We start from the raw sequence: 18,160 nt of genomic DNA on the forward strand, positions 1-18,160 counted from the left end.
ATGCAACACAGACAGAAACATGGGAAATCTGTCCCGGGGCAAAGGCTCCAAACCCAACTGCAGGACCTGTCTGCTCCTCCTGCAGCTTTAGGAAGATGCTACCTCAGAATGCCACACCCCCTGTACTTTCCAAAGTGCTTCCTCATACACTGCCTCATGGGGGTCTGCATCAATCCTATACAGAAAGTATCTTCAGAGTATGAGATAAGGGAGGCATCTGAATCACACAGTTAATGCAGCTCTTCAAACAACTTGTCCAACACACTTCTAACAAACTCAGTCATCTCTGGCCACCCCACACCAAAACTGCATGTCACAGTGTCTAAAATAGGTTTTTATTCAATCCACCTTTGAAGATATTTTCCTTGCTTTTCTTCACACTGCTCTGTGGTTCAAGATGTGACAAATTTTACTTTCATTCTGTCAAAACTTCAAAACCCAAGCTAAAAAGAGAAAGAGAGCAGTACTTTGATTCTCGACAAAATACCATAGAGTCACACTTGATTTATGAACATTTTAAACATCAATGGAATATTTTTAATGACTACAGATGAAAGAGGGAGCCTCCAAATAATGCAAGAATAGTAATTCAGTATTCGATTTAACTGAAGGTAACCTTCTGTCCTCCAAGCAGAAGGGGGAGATTAGTCAACAGGACTATGAATAGGTTCTTTCGTCTTCTCCCTGCTGTTTATACCTCCTTTGGAGAAGTCTCCCTGAACACAAGAGACCACAGTCCTTTCCCCATTCTGCACGCCTGGATTCCTCATCTGCATTCCATTACTGCATTTGCTGGACTATTTACAGTGAGTTGTTTCCAGTCTCTATCTCCGGTGGGAAAGAATTATACATGGCTCATCTCCCTCAGTGTTTCGGCTTTTACAAAGCTTGGCACTTTAGTAGGTACGTGTGGCCTTGAAATGAATGGCCATAGCACGCTAATCTGCTCCTTTCTACTGGATGCTTCCCATCACCTAGACAAAGACATGGAACTATACTCAATATTTTGTAATAACCTATAAGGGAGAAGAATCTGAGTATGTATGTAATAAGGGCTTCCCTGGTAGCTCAGTTGGTAAAGAATCTGCCTGCAATGCAGGAGATCCCAGTTCAATTCCTGGGTCAGGAAGATCCACTGGAGAAGGGATAGGCTACCCACTCCAATATTCCTGGGCTTCCCTAGTGGCTCAGAGGGTAAAGAATCTATCTGCAATGCAGGAGACCTAGGTTCTATCCCTGTGTAGGGAAGATCCCCTGGAGGAGGGTATGGCAACCCACTCCAGTATTCTTGCCTGGAGAATCCCCATGGACAGAGGCACTTGGCGGGGTTGCAAAGAGTTGGACACGACTGAGTGACTAAGCACAGCACAACACATATATAATCAAACCACTTTGCTGCACATCTGAAGCTAACACAATACTATAAATCAACTATATTCAATAAACATTTCTTAATTAAAAAAAATATTATTTTTTTTAAAAAGCCCAAAGTGGAGAGGAAATTTGAGGAACTGTCTATACAGAATCTATGAATCTGGGAAAGCCTGTTCAGCTCAGTTAAAGGTTTTCAGGCCTGACTCCATAATAGAATCACTTAACAATGATGTCTGATGCCTTCAGAACAATGGTATCACTTTCTGGGGTGGAACCTTCATCTGGATTTGTGTACATGCTTTGTGCCATCTGTGGGTGTTTGGTCTTTTGTTTTAAAAATAGAAGTATTTTTCACTTTTTATCAAAAATTTTTAATTAGGAAGGAAATACAACCCATATATATGTGTATATATATATATATGTATATATTTCCTAGATTTTCCAATGTTAATTATCTTCATCCTGTTGGTCTCCTTCTCTCTCTTCCCGTGTGTGCACATGAACTGTGCACACACACACACATTTACATAGTCTACATGTGTGCTGAACCACCTGAAAGCAAGTTGCAGATACCAAGACACTTCACCACTAAATATTACAGCAGGCACCTCTTAAAAAAAAATTCATCTGCATAACCACAAAGAAATTATCACACTCACGAAATTAAATTTGGATATATAATGTCCAAATTTGATGTCCTGGAATGTTATGTCCATGAAGCAAGGTGAACTGGAAGTGGCCAAACTGGAGATGGCAAGAGTGAACATCAACATTTTAGGAATCAGTGAACTAAAATAGACTAGAATCAGCAAATTTAATTCAGATGACCATTATATCTACTACTGTGGGCAAGAATCCCTTAGAAGAAATGGAGTAGCCTTCCTAGTCAACAAAAAAGTCTGAAAGGCAGTACTTGGGTGCAGTCTCAAAAATGACAGAATGATCTCTGTTCATTTCCAAGGCAAACCATTCAATATCATGGTAATTCAAGTCTATGCCCTGTCCAGTAATGCTGAAGAAGCTGAAGTGGAACAGTTCTATGAAGACCTACAAGACCTTCTAGAACTAACACCCTCAAAAGATGTCCTTTTCATTATAGGGGACTGGAATGCAAAAGTAGGATGTCAAGAGATACCTGGAGTAACAGGCAAATTTGGCCTTGGCATACAAAATGAAGCAGGGCAAAGGCTAACAGAGTTTTGCCAAGAGAACGCACTGGTCATAGCATACACCCTCTTCCAACAACACAAGAGAAGACTCCACACATGGACATCACCAGATGATCAATACCAAAATCAGACTGATTATATTCTTTGCAGCCAAAAATGGAGCAGCTGTACACATTCAGCAAAAACAAGACTGGGGCTGACTGTGACTCAGATTATGAACTCCTGATTGCCAAATTCAGACTAAAATTAAAGAAGGTAGGGAAAACCACTAGACCATTCAGGTATGACCTAAATCAAATCACTTACAATTATACAGTGGAAGTGAGAAATAGATTCAAGGGATTAGATCTGATAGAGTACCTGAAGAACTATGGGCAGAGGTTAATGACATTGTACAGGAGGCAGGGATCAAGACCATTCCCAAGAAAAAGAACTGCAGAAAGGCAAAACAGTTTTCTGAGGATGCCTTACAAATAGCTGAGAAAAAAAGAGATGCTAAAGGCACAGGAGAAAAGGAAAGATATACACATTTGAATGCAGAGTGCCAAAAAATAGCAAGGAGAGACAAGAAAGCCTTCCTCAGTGATCAGTGCAAAGAAATAGAGGAAAACAATAGAATGGGAAAGACTAGAGATCACTTCAAGAAAATTAGAGATACCAAGGGAACATTTCATGCAAAGATGGGCACAATAAAGGACGGAAATGGTATGGACCTAACAGAAGCAGAAGATATTAAGAACAGGTGCCAAGAATACACAGAAGAACTAGATCAAAAAGATCTTCATAACCCAGATAACCATGATGGTGTGATCACTCACCTAGAGCCAGACATCCTGAAATTCAAAATCAAGTGGGCCTTAGGAAGCATCACTATGAACAAACCCAGTGGAGGTGATGGAATTCCACTTGAGCTATTTCAAATCCTAAAATATGATGCTGTGAATGTTCTGCACTCAATATGCCAGAAAATTTGGAAAAATCAGCAGTGGTCAAAGACTGGAAAAGGTCAGTTTTCATTCCAATCCCAAAGAAAGGCAATGCCAAAGAATGTTCAAACCACCACACAATTGCAGTCATCTCACATGCTAGCAAAGTAATGCTCAAAATTCTCCAACAGTCTCCAACAGTCTTCTCAAATGTCTCCAATTGAGACTTCAACAATACACGAACCAAGAGCTCCCAAACTGGATTTAGAAAAGGCAAAGAACCAGAGATCAAACTGCAAACATCTATTGGATCATCGAAAAAGCAAGAGAGCTCCAGAAATACATTTAAGTCTGCTTTATTGACTACATCAAAGCCTTTGACTATGTGGATCACAACAAACTGGAAAATTCTTAAAGAGATAGGAATACCAGATCACCTGACCTGCCTCCTGAGAAATCTGTGTGTAGGTCAAGAAACAACAATTAGAAACAGACATGGAACAACAGACTGGTTCCAAATTGGGAAAAGAGTACATCAAGGCTGTATTTTGTCACCCTGCTTATTTAACTTGTATGGAGAGTACATCATGTGAAATGCCGACCTGGATGAAGCACAAGCTGGAATCAAGATTGCTGAGAGAAATATAAATAACCTCAGATATGCAGACAACACCACCCTTATGGCAGAAAGTGAAGAAGAACTAAAGAGTCTCTTGACGAAAGTGAAAAAGGAGAGTGAAAAAGTTGGCTTAAAACTCAACATTCAGAAAACTAAGATCATGGCATCCGGTCCATCACTTCATGGCAAACAGATGGGGAAACAATAGAAACAGTGAGAGACTTTATTTTGGGGGGCTCCAAAATCACTACAGATGCTGACAGCAGCCATGAAATTAAAAGATGCTTGCTCCTTGGAAGGAAAGCTAAGACCAACCTAGACAGCATATTAAAAAGCAGAGATATTACTTTGCCAACAAAAGTCTGTCTAGTCAAAGCTATGGTTTTTCCAGTAGTCATGTATGGATGTGAGAGTTGGACTATAAAGAAAACTGAGCACCGAAGAATTGATGCTTTTGAACTGTGGTGCTGGAGAAGACTCTTGAGAGTCCCTTAGACTGCAAGGAGATCCAACCAGTCAATCCTCAAGGAAATCAACTCTGATTCTTCATTGGAAGGACTGATGCTGAAGCTGAAGCTCCAATACTTTGGCCACCTGATGGGAAGAACTGACTCACTGGAAAAGACCCTGATGCTGGGAAAGATTGAAGGCAGGGAGAGAAGGGGATGACAGAGGATGAGATGGTTGGATGGCATCACCAACTCAATAGACATGAGTTTGATCAAGCTCCGGGAGTTGGTGATGCAGAAGGAAGCCTGGCGTGATGCAGTCCATGGGGTCGCAAAGAGTCAGACATGACTGAGTGACTGAACTGAACTGATAAAATATCATCGAATATGGACTCCATGTTCAAGTTTGCTTAATTGTCCCTATAATATTTTATTGTTATTCATTTTTTTAATTCACGGTCCAATCAAGAGTCATGAATTGCATTGGCTTATGTTTTTTCCAGCTTTATTCACATACAATGGACATGTAACACGATGGTGTACATTTAAGGTACACAATATGATGATTAAATACACATGTATCTTATGAAATGATAACTACAACAAACACATAAACACAACCAACACCTTACACAGTTTATTTACTCATTATTTTGGTGAGAAGTGTTAGGATCTGTTCTCTTTAGCAACTTTCAACTATACAACAGAGTTATTTTTAAATACAGTCACCACACTGTTCATTAGAACCCAGAACCTATCATCTTATAAGTAAAAGTCTTTACCCCTTAACCATCTTAATCTATTTCCTGTACCACCACCAATTGGTTGCCCCCAACAACCACCAATCTGATCTCCAGTGCTCAGTTCAATTTTTTTAGATTGCATTTATAAGTGAGCTAATACAGTACTTTTCTCTGACGTATGTCTCTTAGCATAATGCCCTAATGATTCATCCATGTTGCTGCAAATAGCAAGATTTCCTTCTTTTTACGGCTGGAAAATATTCCATCTCATGTATATATCACATTTTCTTTATCCATTCATCCATCAATGGACACTCAAGCTGTTTCCGTATCTTGCCTATTGTAAATAATACTGCAGTGCACATGGGGCTGCAAATAGCTCTTCAAGATACTGATTTCATCTCCTTTGGATATATATATCCAGAAGTGGGATTGCTGGAGCATATGGTAGCTCTATTTTTAAGTTTTTGAGGAATCTCCATGCTGTTCTCCATAGTGGCTGCACCAGTTTACATTCCCACCAACAGTGCATAAGGGATCCCTTTTCTCCACATCCTCACCAACACTTGCTATTTCTTGTCTTTTTGATGATAACCATTCTGACAGGTGCGAGGTGGTATCTCACTGCATTTTTAATTTGCATTCCCCTGATGCTCAATGATGCTGAGCACCTTTTCATGTGCCATCTGTGTATCTTCTTGGAAAAATATTTATTCAGATTCTCTGCCCATTTTTAAAATCAGAGTATTTGCTTTCTTGCTACAGAGTTGTACAAATTCTTTATATATTTTGGATTTTATCCTCTTATCAAATACATGGTTGCAAATATTTTCTCCCTTATCATAGTTGCCTTTTCATTTGATCCCTTCTTTTGCGGTGAAGTCTGATGTAGTCCACTTGTTGATTTTCAAGCATTGCACCTGGCTGTCATGTGCGTTCAGCCTCCTTAAACAGAAAGTTTTCCTCATTTTTGTTTGTTCTCATCACACAGACCCTTTGGAAGAGACCATGCCAGATATCTTGCAGGGTGTCCCACCATTTGACTTTGTCTGTTATTTCTTCATGATTAGTTTCAAGTCAGTTTAGGCATGATTGCAGGTATGTTGTAAATTTCCACTGAATTATTCAGGAGAAGGGTAGGGTCAGTTGCCCTCATTACATACAAGTTGAATGGTTTTGGTTCAGGTGGAATCTGCCAGATTTCTCTTAAGGTCCCCTGTAGAAGGAAATGGCAACCTACTCCAGTATTCTTGCCTGGGAAATTCCACGGACAGAGGAGCCTGGTGGGCTACAGTCCGTGCGGTCCCAAGAATCGGACACGACTTCAGGACTAAACCACCACCACCCACCTTCATGCCTCATTGATGCACACTTATATCAAAGTCTGAGAAGCCTTGTTACTCAAAGTGTGGGCTATAGACCAGCTGCACTGGTTTCCCGTGGGAACTTTCCAGAAATGCAGCTCTAAAGTGCCTCACTCTGAAAGCGAGAGTGTGGATACCTTTCCATTACTCTTCTGGTGCACCGCCTTCCTTCCACAGAGGAGAATGGTAACGTGGCAAAGAGAGCGCCACCTAGTGGGTGGAGGACTCCTGTGTGATCCCAACTCCACCACCTTAGTTTCAGTCACATAACTTCTTATCATCTGTCATGCATTTATGAAAGGGAGATACTGGGCACCTTCTCTTCAAGCAAGAACGGCCACTTGATGTTAGCCTATTTCCTAGAAAGTGAACCTGGTGTACCTGTGGTCCTTGTTGTTCCCAGCATACAGTCTCATGGCTTCCCAGAGACCTGATGCTGTGGGTTGCTGTGTCCACCCCTCGGCTTCTTCATTCTGCTTGAACAGTTTGACAGTGTCATAAAAAAGAGAAAGGAAGAAATCAAGGAGTTCATAAAATAAAAAATCAAATGAGATTATTAGAAAGGGAAGGGGGCTGTGGATTTTGGTGGGGGGCGGGGGGACAAGAAGAAGGCCGATTAAATACAGTTGAGAGGAAAAGCAAGAAAGAAACATTTACTGAAGTCTACCATGGTGAGTTGACTCATTAGAAAAGACTCTGACACTGGGAGGGATTGGGGGCAGGAGGAGAAGGGGACGACAGAGGATGAGATGGCTGGATGGCATCACTGACTTGATGGACGTGAGTCTGGGTGAACTCCGGGAGTTGGTGATGGACAGGGAGGCCTGGCATGCTGTGATTCATGGGGTCGCAAGGAGTCGGACACGACTGAGCAACTGAACTGAACTGAACTGAACCATGGTGCTGGTGGGGGTCATGGAGAGGATGTGACCCATGAGCTGGCTCCTTATCCCTCTAGTGCTGGGCCTCTATCCTCTGCCCACTGTTGCCACAGTGGGAGCCACGTTGAAGGGTGCAGTCTTGAGTGAGCATGTGTTGTTGAAACCATCTGGATGGTGTATGTTACTGTATCCCACAAAGGCCTCTATATAAACCTTTAAGATGCTGGAAGGCAGTGTAAATATCTACCTCTCTTGCTGCCCATGACAAGCCCCATATACAAGTTCTCTGATTCTTAAGCCCAACACCTACTCATCCAGAGTGGCTTGCTTCTTTCTTGGGTCTCTCCTTGCCATCCATGTACTCGACCAATTTCAGATTTCACCTGAGGTTGCAAATCAACACAACGCAATGTTTAGGGGTTTAACATCATCACCTTGATTAAATTTCACAGCAACCCTGAGGGGCAGGCATTATTATCTACATATCAGAAATAAAGAAACTGAAACCCAAGAAAGTTGAGCACATTGCTCTAGGTCACAAAGCAAGGAAATAGCAAACGCATGTCTGACTCCAAAGACCATGCTCTTACCAATGAGAAAGAATGATACAATATAGAACACCTCAAACCTGTCAGGATGACTATTATCACAAAAAACATGACACAGAAAGTATTAGTGAAGATGTGGAGAAACAGCAAGCCTTACATATTGTTGGAAAGTGAAAGTGTTAGTCACTCAGTCGGGTCTGACTCTGTGACGGGCTCCTCTGTCCATGGGATTCTCCAGGAAAGAATACTGGAATGGGTAGCCATTCCCTTCTCTGAGGATTTCCTGACCCAGGGATCAAACCTGGGTCTCCTGCATTGCAGGCAGATTCTTTACCATCTGAGCCACCTGGAAAGCATGAGTTTGAGCAAACTCAGGGTTGTGAGTTTGAGCAAACCCCTGGAGATAGTGAAGCACAGGCAAGCCTTGATTGCTGCAGTCCATGGGGTCCATGGGTTCACAAAGAGTCAAATATGACTTAGTGATGGAACAACGACAAACAGTGCTGGTGGAAAAGCAAATGGTGCGGCTGGAAAGCAGCATGGAAGTGTCTCAAAAATTAAAAAGTAGAACTACCATGTGATTCAGTAGCCCCACTTCTGAGAATTTACTCAAAATATTATTATCAGGATCTCAAAGAGATATTAGCACTTCTACGCTTATTGAAATACTATTCACATTAGCCAAGATGTGGAAACATGCTAAATGTCCATCCACAGATGAATGAATAAAGAGAATGGATAGCACTCAGTCTTAAGGGAATTCTGCAGTATGTGACAACACAGATGGACTTTGAGGGCATTATGCTAAGTGAAATAAGACATTCACAGAATGACAAACGCCGCATGAGTCTACTTATATGAGGATCTAAAACAAATTCCTGGAGTGAAAGGGTGATACGGTGGTTGCTAGGAGCTGGAGGGAGGGAGGAATAGAGGGTGACCAGCCAACAGGCAACCCACTCCAGTATTCTTGCCTGGAGAATCCCAGGGACCGGGGAGCTTGGTGGGCTGCCGTGTATGGAGTCACACAGAGTCAGACACAACTGAAGTGACTTAGCAGCAGCAGCAGCAGCCAACAGGCATTAAGTGTCAGTTAAGCAAGGGGAGCGATCAGCTGTACAACCCTGTACCTACAGTCAACAACAGCATGCTGTACACTTAAATATTTGTTAAGAGGGTAGATTTCGTGTTAAGTGTTCTTATCACAGTAAAATAAAAATTTTAAGAAAGAATGAGAACTCAAAATCCTTGGTTCTCAATAATGAGAAGGAAACTGACAAAACTGAAGAAGAAAATGCAAAGGGGAAATTAGTAGGGTAAGGAAAAAAGTGAGGATGAACTGAGGTGGTTAAGAAGACCAACACCTTGTAGGAAAAGAGAAAGAATGAGCTACATGAGGCAGAAAAAGAGGAGAATGGGATGAACAGAGCCAGAGAAACACAATAGTTGAGAGAACTGAATCCAGCATTGTCTAGAAAAGAAAAACAATGTCCCATCAGTAATCAATTAGTAAGCTGTAGCATTGGGGGAATTGCTGTTGAAGGGACTCCTTCTGCCTGGGATGGAAGGTTGACCAGATGGCCAAGCTCTGAGATGGCTGCTAATACTAACATTATTATTAAATTATATTAAAATATCACTAACATATTATTAGACTGTATGTTCTATAGGGGCAGAGATTAGACTGTTTTGTTTTGCTGGATTTTGTTTACTGCTATAATCTAGAAGAATACCAGACACAGAGAAGGCATTTATATTGAATGAGTAACATTAATAACACAAATGACTATCTATTATTGAGCATTTCTTCTATGTAAGGTGCTCTTAGCTCCATAAAGTCTATACTGATCACATTTTTTAGATGAAGAAATTGAAACTTGGAGATCCAGCAACTTTCCCAAGACCATACCAGCTGTAAGAGGCAAAGCCAGTTTGGGAAATTAAGTTTCTCTTACTTCAAAGACTTGCGAAGACTCTGCCTTACTAATGAGGGGTCTCGGTGAGAGGCCAGCATCTCTCCTCCGCCTTGAGGACTGCAGACCCTTTAGTCAATACACTAAGTCCACCGCCAGGCCCTTTTTTACCTTTCAGAGCAGCTGCCGGGTCCGAGAGCCCCACCTCTCAGCCTTGGGGCCAATCCACCTCAGAATGCAATCAGTGTGCCTCTCTTATGAGCACTTCCCCTCGGTCTATCAACAGGTAGGCGACTGATCACCCCTACTGGTCCAGGAGAGGCAGTCAGGACAGGATGACTGTATGGTGCCAATCCAGCAATATGCCAAGATGAAACCAGCAACTTCCCACTAACAGGCCCAGAAGCGGGAGTCCCCAGACAGCCACAGTGGCAGAAGGGTATGACTTATAAGGAGATTCTAGTTCAGAATCAACTAATAAATGCTTCATGCCTACTAGTAGGCTCATTTCATTCATAGACCCTACTTTCTTTAGCCTAAAAACCAACCTGGTGATGGGGCAGTGTGATCATCCCCAATTTACGGGTCTTGCACAACCTGCTCCTGCAGGCGCATGCTCATGCGGGTCTCTTCGCTCAGAGACTGAAGGCAGAGTCCAGAGATGAACTTCAAGTCCAGCCCATTTTCTACAATATTGGAATCCTTTTCAGCCATGCAGCTTAAGATACAGAAAAGAGATCAGCCTTGCTGAGCTCAGAGTGTGGTCTCTGACCTTTTCCTTTACCCCTTGTCCACCTTAGAACTTCTGAGCACAGTTCTCATCATTGACCTTCCACAATGCTGACCACTTATTATTGTTGTGAAGACAGTAACACACACCATGCAGAATAAAGTCTCGGTGAACCTGATAGGATTCTCTCACTCGTCCACTCAGCAAATGCTTACTGGGTATCCACCAGGAGCCCAGCAAGCCTGCAGGGGACTGAGGTTGCTAAGGAACAACGCGGTTCCTCCTCAAAGGAGCTCTCAGTCCGTGTGGGGGAGATGAGCAAGCAGATCAGTCCAGTGCAGAATCTTACAGTTAGGATGCTGCCAAGGATGGGCCATTCTAACCAGCTGGCAGGTCAGGGAGAAACTTCCCTGGAGGAGGTGACCCAAGAACTCAGCCAGGGTGAAAGCGAGTAGCCAGGAGAAAGCAAGGGATGGGCATTTAAGACAAGGGGAGCAGGGGCGGTGGGATGGGGGTGGAGGGTCTTCGATGTTCACATTTTCTATATTCTCTGCCTTTAGGATAGAAGCAAGAAATAACATCTCATGGGTCTGGTTCATTTTTTAGTTTGTTTGCTTTTTTTAAGCATGCACTAGTCTGTGAGACCACGATCAGCCCAATATCCTGGCTCTCTTGTGCCATTAACCACAGCCCAGAATAAGATAATGGTTGCTTTAAAGCACAAATTTCAGGGCCTTGCAAAATCCTGAATCATCAATGAAAGGTTAGGTTTTGTTCACTTGACTAGGCTTGCTCCTCAGCGGGAGGGAAAGTGTACAGTGCTTCCGCTAATGAGTTGAAATTCAAGTGTCAGGGGCCCAAACCCGACCCAACAGGGTTTTCCTGTGGAATGCCCGATTAATCAGAATTCCAACCCTGGCACCACGCAGGCCACGTTCTGTCTCCCCAACACTGCAATTCCCTGGGCTTTGAGCAGCCCCTCCTTCGATTCCAGATCCATTTCCAGCCATTTGCCAACCATGAGCTAGGAAGGGGAGGCAGAGACATGACAGAGTCATCTGTTACCGAGGGGGCAAGGGGCACCAGGGATGCCTCGTGAAATACCCAGAGTCCTGAAATTGTTGGCAGAGGGTCATAACTGGGATCCCAGCTTAGAAACAAGAGATGACCCCCAGCATTCAAATGTGAGCTCCAGAATCTCAACCATGTGACCCTGGACAAATGGTTCTACCTGTTTTGGTTTCCATATTCTCATCCATCAAATACAGGTAACAATTCCCACATCATGAAACTGCAGCAAGAACTAAATGAAATAAATAATTTGCATGTACAAAAGTACCTCGCTAGGTATGCAATTCTTCTTTCTTCCACAATGTAAAATTTTCCTGGATCCTCTCTGGGAAACTGAGGTTACATACAGGTATTCCCAAACCTGCTTCCAAGTGATGGAATAATTCTAGAGAAGGATAAAATCGGGCCTTAGCTATCCTCTCCCCAGAATGTCCAAGATGGGGCAAGAGTGCTGGCTGGGAAAGGTGAAGGAAGAGGGAGCCCACAAACTCCAGTGGGACCCCAGGTTCAGAAGGCAGCCAGTATGCACAGAACGCCATTTATGTCAAAAGGACGTGTAAGGCCGTGCATGCTTGTGTGCACTCAAGTAATTTGTATGCCTTATTATCGCATATTCCAGTATTATCATCAGTTCAATTTGACTAAATACAGCACTAGAGACAGAGATGAATATATTTTAATCCCTTTTTATCAACTGATGAAAGCCAACAGAAGAGCAATTGCTAACCCTTCTCTCCAGCCACTAACACCTGCAAATACACGCAGACCTGGATGCCAAAGGCTAGATTCCGTCCCCCCAGCCCCCACCCTCAAAAAAAAAAAAAAAAAAAAACAACCCATATTCCTGGTTGGATGCCTTTCGTGCCTCAGTTTCAGGCAGGCTTCAGGAACCTCTCGGATGAAACCTGTTGCCAAGCCTGAGGTTCTGTGCGGAGGCCCCCACCTGGTGGTCAAATCTGGAACTGCCTTTCCAACCAAGGAAGATTGGCAGGTAGTGTTTAACTCCAAGGCTCCCTGAACTCCTTTCCACCCATTAGTCGTCGGTCAATTGGAGAAGGACAGGGAGGAATATTCACTGCTAAAAGCACAAGCAGAAGGGTCAAGGTCTTGGTCACTTCCCCGTCAAAACCCTAGTAATGGTACAGCTTCCTAAGGAGCAGCCATCAGAATGACTAAGCCACAGACAGGAAGCAAGGGGTACCTGGAAGTGCCCTGCCAGCCCGGCGAGGGTGGGGCGAGGGTGGGGGGTGGAGTCGGGCGGGGGGTGCATGTTAACAACCCTGACTTCCCCTCCTGGGAAAGTAGCCACCACTGTCATCCTACCCTCCCCAAACACAGCAGGATATTTTATCCAGAGCATTGGGCGCAAAAGAAGTTCCATCTTCCTGCCCATCACGCATTTACATTCTGGCTTGAAACAGACTCTTTCCAGGGGAAGGGTGCTTGGGGGCAAAGCTTCAGCCCAGGCCCCTTCACACGCCCTCTGCCCTGGCCCGGCCACAGCAAGAGACGGGAAGGAGTTGAGGTGGAGGGGATGATAAGACCAAATTATGGAGATGTTTCAGCCAAAATTATCCCTGGCCCTCATCGACTGGCAAGGTGAAGCCCCCACCCCTCATTCCAGGCTTAGAGCCGGAGAATCACAGTTCCCCCTTCATCCCTCTCTCTCATTAACTTCCCTAAAAAGAACCCCCAAAGATGCATGTTGGCCAGCCCCAGTCCCCAAATGGAGCAAACCACGTTCCTTTCCACACCAGAATGGAGCCCGAAAAAGGGCAGCACAAGCAAGCAATCGATAGCCGCGCTCACACTCACACACACACCCCACTGTGGGCAGTGTACCACTCCCATCCCCAACTGCAGGATGTATCATCTAAACTCAACAGCGATCCCAAGTAGAAGGGACCCACCCCAAGCAGAAACACAGAGCGCATGGGAGGATCCGCTTTATCCCGTTCAACCTCCTCGTTAATTAAGAAAAACCACAGAATTCTTTTAAGCTTGGCTACCAACATCCGGAGATGGTGCCACAAACGCGCACCCGCGCGCGCACACAGAGGTACCAATTCGATCTCCAAATCTGCAGAGGAGCCACGCGTGGATTTTTTTTTTAAGCCTTGGGGTTCAACTCCCAGGTGTCCAACACCCTGAGAGTGGTCCATAGACACACAGGCATACACAGCAGAGGGCAGGCTGCTCTCCAATTCGGTGGACGGGCGCCCCTGGACTTGGAAGCCCCAGAGCCGTCCTCGGCTCCTACCCGCACCCCGAACCCCTCCACCTCACGCACCGCCTCCGAGGGGCGCCCGGAGAGGCCCGGTACTCACACGAGCGCGTGGTAGAGCAGCGCCCAGCCCCGCGGTCTCTCGAGGGCGTCGTAGATCAAAGTTTGGATGCGTCTGTACTTGGCGTTGTTCCTCTTGACTGGGCGGCTCAGGGGCGTCTTGGCCAGGAGCCCGATGCCCTGCGGGGTCCTCCGCTGCCCCTCGTCGCGGCCGCCGCCCTCCAGCAGCAGGGTCCCGTCTTTGTCAGCTCCGGCTCCCAGCGCCAAGGTGACTTGCTCCACGTCGCCCGGCGCTAGCCCCACTTTCCGCTCTTCGTCGCCGACCGCCGCCGCGTCCCCTCCGGCCGGGTTAGCGGCCCCGCCGCCTCCGCCGCCCCCGTCGCCGCCGCCGCCAGCCGCCCCCGCCGGCCTGCGCGCCTTGAGCCCCATCTGCCTCGCCCCCGCCGGCCGCTTCGCCTTCTCCGCTGCTGCTCGGGGAAGAAGGGGCGCTCGGGCTGCGTGGAAGAGGCGGCGGCGGCGGCTGCAAGCCCGGGAACTCCAATGCCATGATCCGCGCGCCCCTCCCCACCAGCCCCCCCTCCCAAAAGCAGGCTAAGGCGGGGCCCCGGGGGGCAGGGGGAAAGGGTCACATCCCGCGCGGTTCCGCCGCGGGACCCCGAGGGGCGCGGGCCGGAGGCTGCGGGAAGCGGGCGAGGGCGCGCGAGGCTGGCGCGGAGGCGCTAGGGCGCGCGGCGGCTGGGGCCCGGCACCGGCGCTCCCGGGCGGCGGCGGCGGCGGCGGCACCCGGGCCGGCGAGCCCGAGACAGCATCTCAGTTTATTTACAAGCCCGGGGCCAGCCGCCCTCCCTCCCTCCCGCCCGCCACACGCGCCGCCGCCGCCACCGCCTCCTCCCGCCTCCGCGCTCCCCCCCGCGCCCCTCCCCGCCCGCTCCAGCCTCAGCCTCGCTCCGGCGGCGGCAGCAGCGGCGAGCGAGCGCGCCGAGGGCCGAGCGCACGCCGCCTCCCTCCCGCCCTCGCCGGGGTGGGGCCCCATTGTCCCGCCCCGTCGCGGCCGGAGGCCCACGGCGGCGCCCCGCCCCTCTCCGCGCCCCTACCCCGCGCGCCCCACGGCCCGGGATCGCCCGTGCGCGCGGCTGCGGCCGCGGTGCGGGACTCCCCGCGCTCCCGTGGGCGTTGGGGCTTTCCCCGGGCTGGGAGTAGAGGGAAAAGACGAAAAGAGCAGGAGGGACGGGGTGGGTGGGAGGGGGGTCATGGTCTCTTTTTCCCGTTCTTGCATCTTCAGATTTTTCTAGTCACCCCCCAACCCTGCTTCTTGGCTTGGGAAGTAAAATCCAAGTTGCTGGGGTGGCCAAGGCGGAGCGCACCGGGGACCCACCCGCTCGGGGGCAGCGATGCTCATGGCTCCCATTCGTGGTTCGTTCCGACCTCACGCCCCTGGCCCTTGAATGGCACCTCCACCAGCTAGCGTGAGCAGAGGGCGAAGAAATAGGACACGGGGAATCGGTTTCGCTCCTAACTTGTGCTCTTGGCAGGTCCTTCCCTCTCTGAGTTTCTGCTCATTCATTCAGTGACTAAACCCACGTGAGGTCCTTGTGCTCAGAGAGCTTGCCTTCTCGAAAGGTAGAAAACAATAACGGCGAAACACACGGGAACGGCATAATTTCCTCCGTGGGTAATTCAAGGAGGAAAGAAAATAGGCGTGCAGGGCTAGAAGCGGGGAATTTCTTTAAATTGTCTGTCCCTGGGAGGCCTCACCGTGGAGGTGATATTTTGGAGGCGAGATGAAATGGCAAGCTGGAGCAACTACGTTAAATGTCCAGAAGCGCCTTCCAGGCAGCAGAACAGTAAGTGCAAAGGTGAAGGACGGCTTGAGCTTCTTGAGCTTCAGGGAGACAAGAGGAAGGTGAGGCCTCAGTTGAGGAGGAGGAGGGGGAGGGAGGGTGGGGGTGGACTATATCTTGTTAATTCACTAGGGTCTTGCTCTTTGAACCTGACTCCCTCCCTCCCTCCCACCGTGCCCACCACCATTAGAGGAAACCCTTCATTCCAGCTGCCCTGGTACCTTGTGCTGCGTGCTAAGTGAGTTCAGTCGTGTCCGACTCTTTGTGACCCGATGGACTGTAGCCCATCAGGCTCCTCTGTCCATGGGATTCTCCAGGCAAGAATCCTGGAGTGGGTTGCCATGCCCTCTTCCAGGGGATCTTCCTGACCCAGGGATCCAACCAGTGTCTGTTGAGTCTCCTGCCTTGGCAGGCGAGTTCCTTACCACTAGCGCCCCCTGGGAAGTACCTGGCGCCTCCTTTGTTTTTCCCTCTTTCCCTCATATAAGCTGGCTTGGGTGGAGGGGAGGGGCTGTGTAGCAAGGCCAAGCCTAGGATCTACCCCTAGGGTATAGAATGGAGTGACCGGAAGGCCTGCATGTGAACTGGGGCTCAGGATTCGCTTGGAGGAAAGGAGAGTGAAAGGGAGAGGAGGGCAGGGGCCTGGAGGAGAGAGAGCATGGGGAAAAGGAGAAAGGATGAGGGAAGGGAGAAGGGATGGGGGAGGGGCAGCAAGAAAACGGAGTGGATGTATGGGGTGAGGAAGGGGAGGGGGGGACCTGTATGAATGACTGTCATAGGGAACAGCCTCAGAATTCTCAGAACCAAGAAGGCTGAAGTTTCAAGAAGGGAGTTTAGAAAAAGGGGAGTTAAACTGTACTGCAAGGCTGAAGCCCTTAAAATGGTGTTGTACAGGCACAAAAATATACTGCTTGGTGCAACAGAATAGTTTGTCCAGAAAGTGTCTCTAATATGAGAACTTTATATAAAAGAAGTCATGAAAACCCAGTGAACAAAAATTGTTCCTTGGTCAGTGGGCTGTGGGGTGAGTTTTGTGAAGATTACATGAACTGGTAGATGGAAACGGGACTCTATGGATGGCAAAACCCCCATAAAAGTTCACGAATAGATGAATGGTCAACAATGAGTTGGAACATGTAAGTAACCAGTCAGTGCAAACCCTGGGAAGGAGGAACAGTATGCAGAAAGGGAATCGCCTCCAGTGAGAAAAGTCCCAAACAGAAGGGGGAACACCTGAAGTGGGCTCCCTGACATCTGTTACCCTCCACCCCCCAAATACCAACACATGCCTGTACTTTCTGCCCCAGCCCAATCCCAACTACCTAGAAAAATTCTGCCCTCTGTATTTGAACACCTTGTATAAAGTTACCCTTCTCCCCCAATCCCTTTCTGTTTTATTTACTCATTACATTTATCACTGTCTGAAATGGTCATATTTGCATTTTGTTTACTATTCTGTCTCTAAACAAATGCAAGGGCTCAGCATCCTAGAAGAACGCCTGTTATTTATAATAGTAACCTCTCAATACTTATTGCCAGCGTGAGATAACAATGAATAAATGAATGCAGAATGCAAAGACCCCAGAACAATGGCTGGCACCTAATGAAGCATTCACTGTATGTCTGGGTCTGAGATTTTTGTTTTTGTCTTTTACCATTATGGGAGTCTTTAATCTTAGGAAATGTTAGTTCTCTTGCAACTTTAGTAACATAGTAACAAAAAAAATTTTGTCAACACTTAAAAAGCCTCCCTAGATAAGCATAATAGAGTAGTCAAGAACCACATAGGAAAAAGATGTCAGAATTCATTACTGTGCAATTAATCAAAAGTTTAGATTTCCAAAATGATAGTTCGAACCTCAGGCACTTGAAAGACTCCTGTTTTGATAAGAGCTGCAGACTGTCAAATATTAATGTTTTAAGATCAAGTGCAAGGACTACGTTCATGCTGCCCCAAAAGGGTGAAGTAAAGTCAATATTAAATGCATAATTTTGATCCAATTAAATCTAACTATAGGGAAACTGCAAGGGAGTTTGGAAACTGATTTGCTTCAATGGTTTTCTAATTCAATGAAGATAGGGAGTTTGGAAATATCACAAAAAATCTGGGTGCGCTCTGAGTGCTATTTGGGAAACTGTGTAATCTCAACCCTCAATAGCACAGATTCCCGCTAATGGAAAGCAAGCATCCTACATCCCACTGGACGGAATTGTTTTTGAACCCTGAAGTCCCAAGAGCCTCAGGTAT

At 46.8% G+C, this 18,160-nt stretch overlaps 1 protein-coding gene across 2 annotated transcripts in view; it reads right to left on the reverse strand.

The window, feature by feature from the left end:
- KCNQ3 (potassium voltage-gated channel subfamily Q member 3) overlaps positions 1 to 14,826 on the reverse strand; it is a 298,401-nt gene extending 283,575 nt beyond the window's left edge. For both annotated transcript variants that reach the window (XM_025265519.3, XM_044928845.2), the window contains exon 1: positions 14,115 to 14,826. In XM_025265519.3, the coding sequence (XP_025121304.1) occupies positions 14,115 to 14,500 (386 nt within the window). In that variant the 5' untranslated portion in view covers positions 14,501 to 14,826. The remainder of the gene's footprint in view (positions 1 to 14,114) is intronic.
- Positions 14,827 to 18,160: the final 3,334 nt, after the last annotated feature.

Source organism: Bubalus bubalis, chromosome 15 (assembly GCF_019923935.1).
Source record: "Bubalus bubalis isolate 160015118507 breed Murrah chromosome 15, NDDB_SH_1, whole genome shotgun sequence".
Lineage (NCBI taxonomy): Eukaryota > Metazoa > Chordata > Mammalia > Artiodactyla > Bovidae > Bubalus > Bubalus bubalis.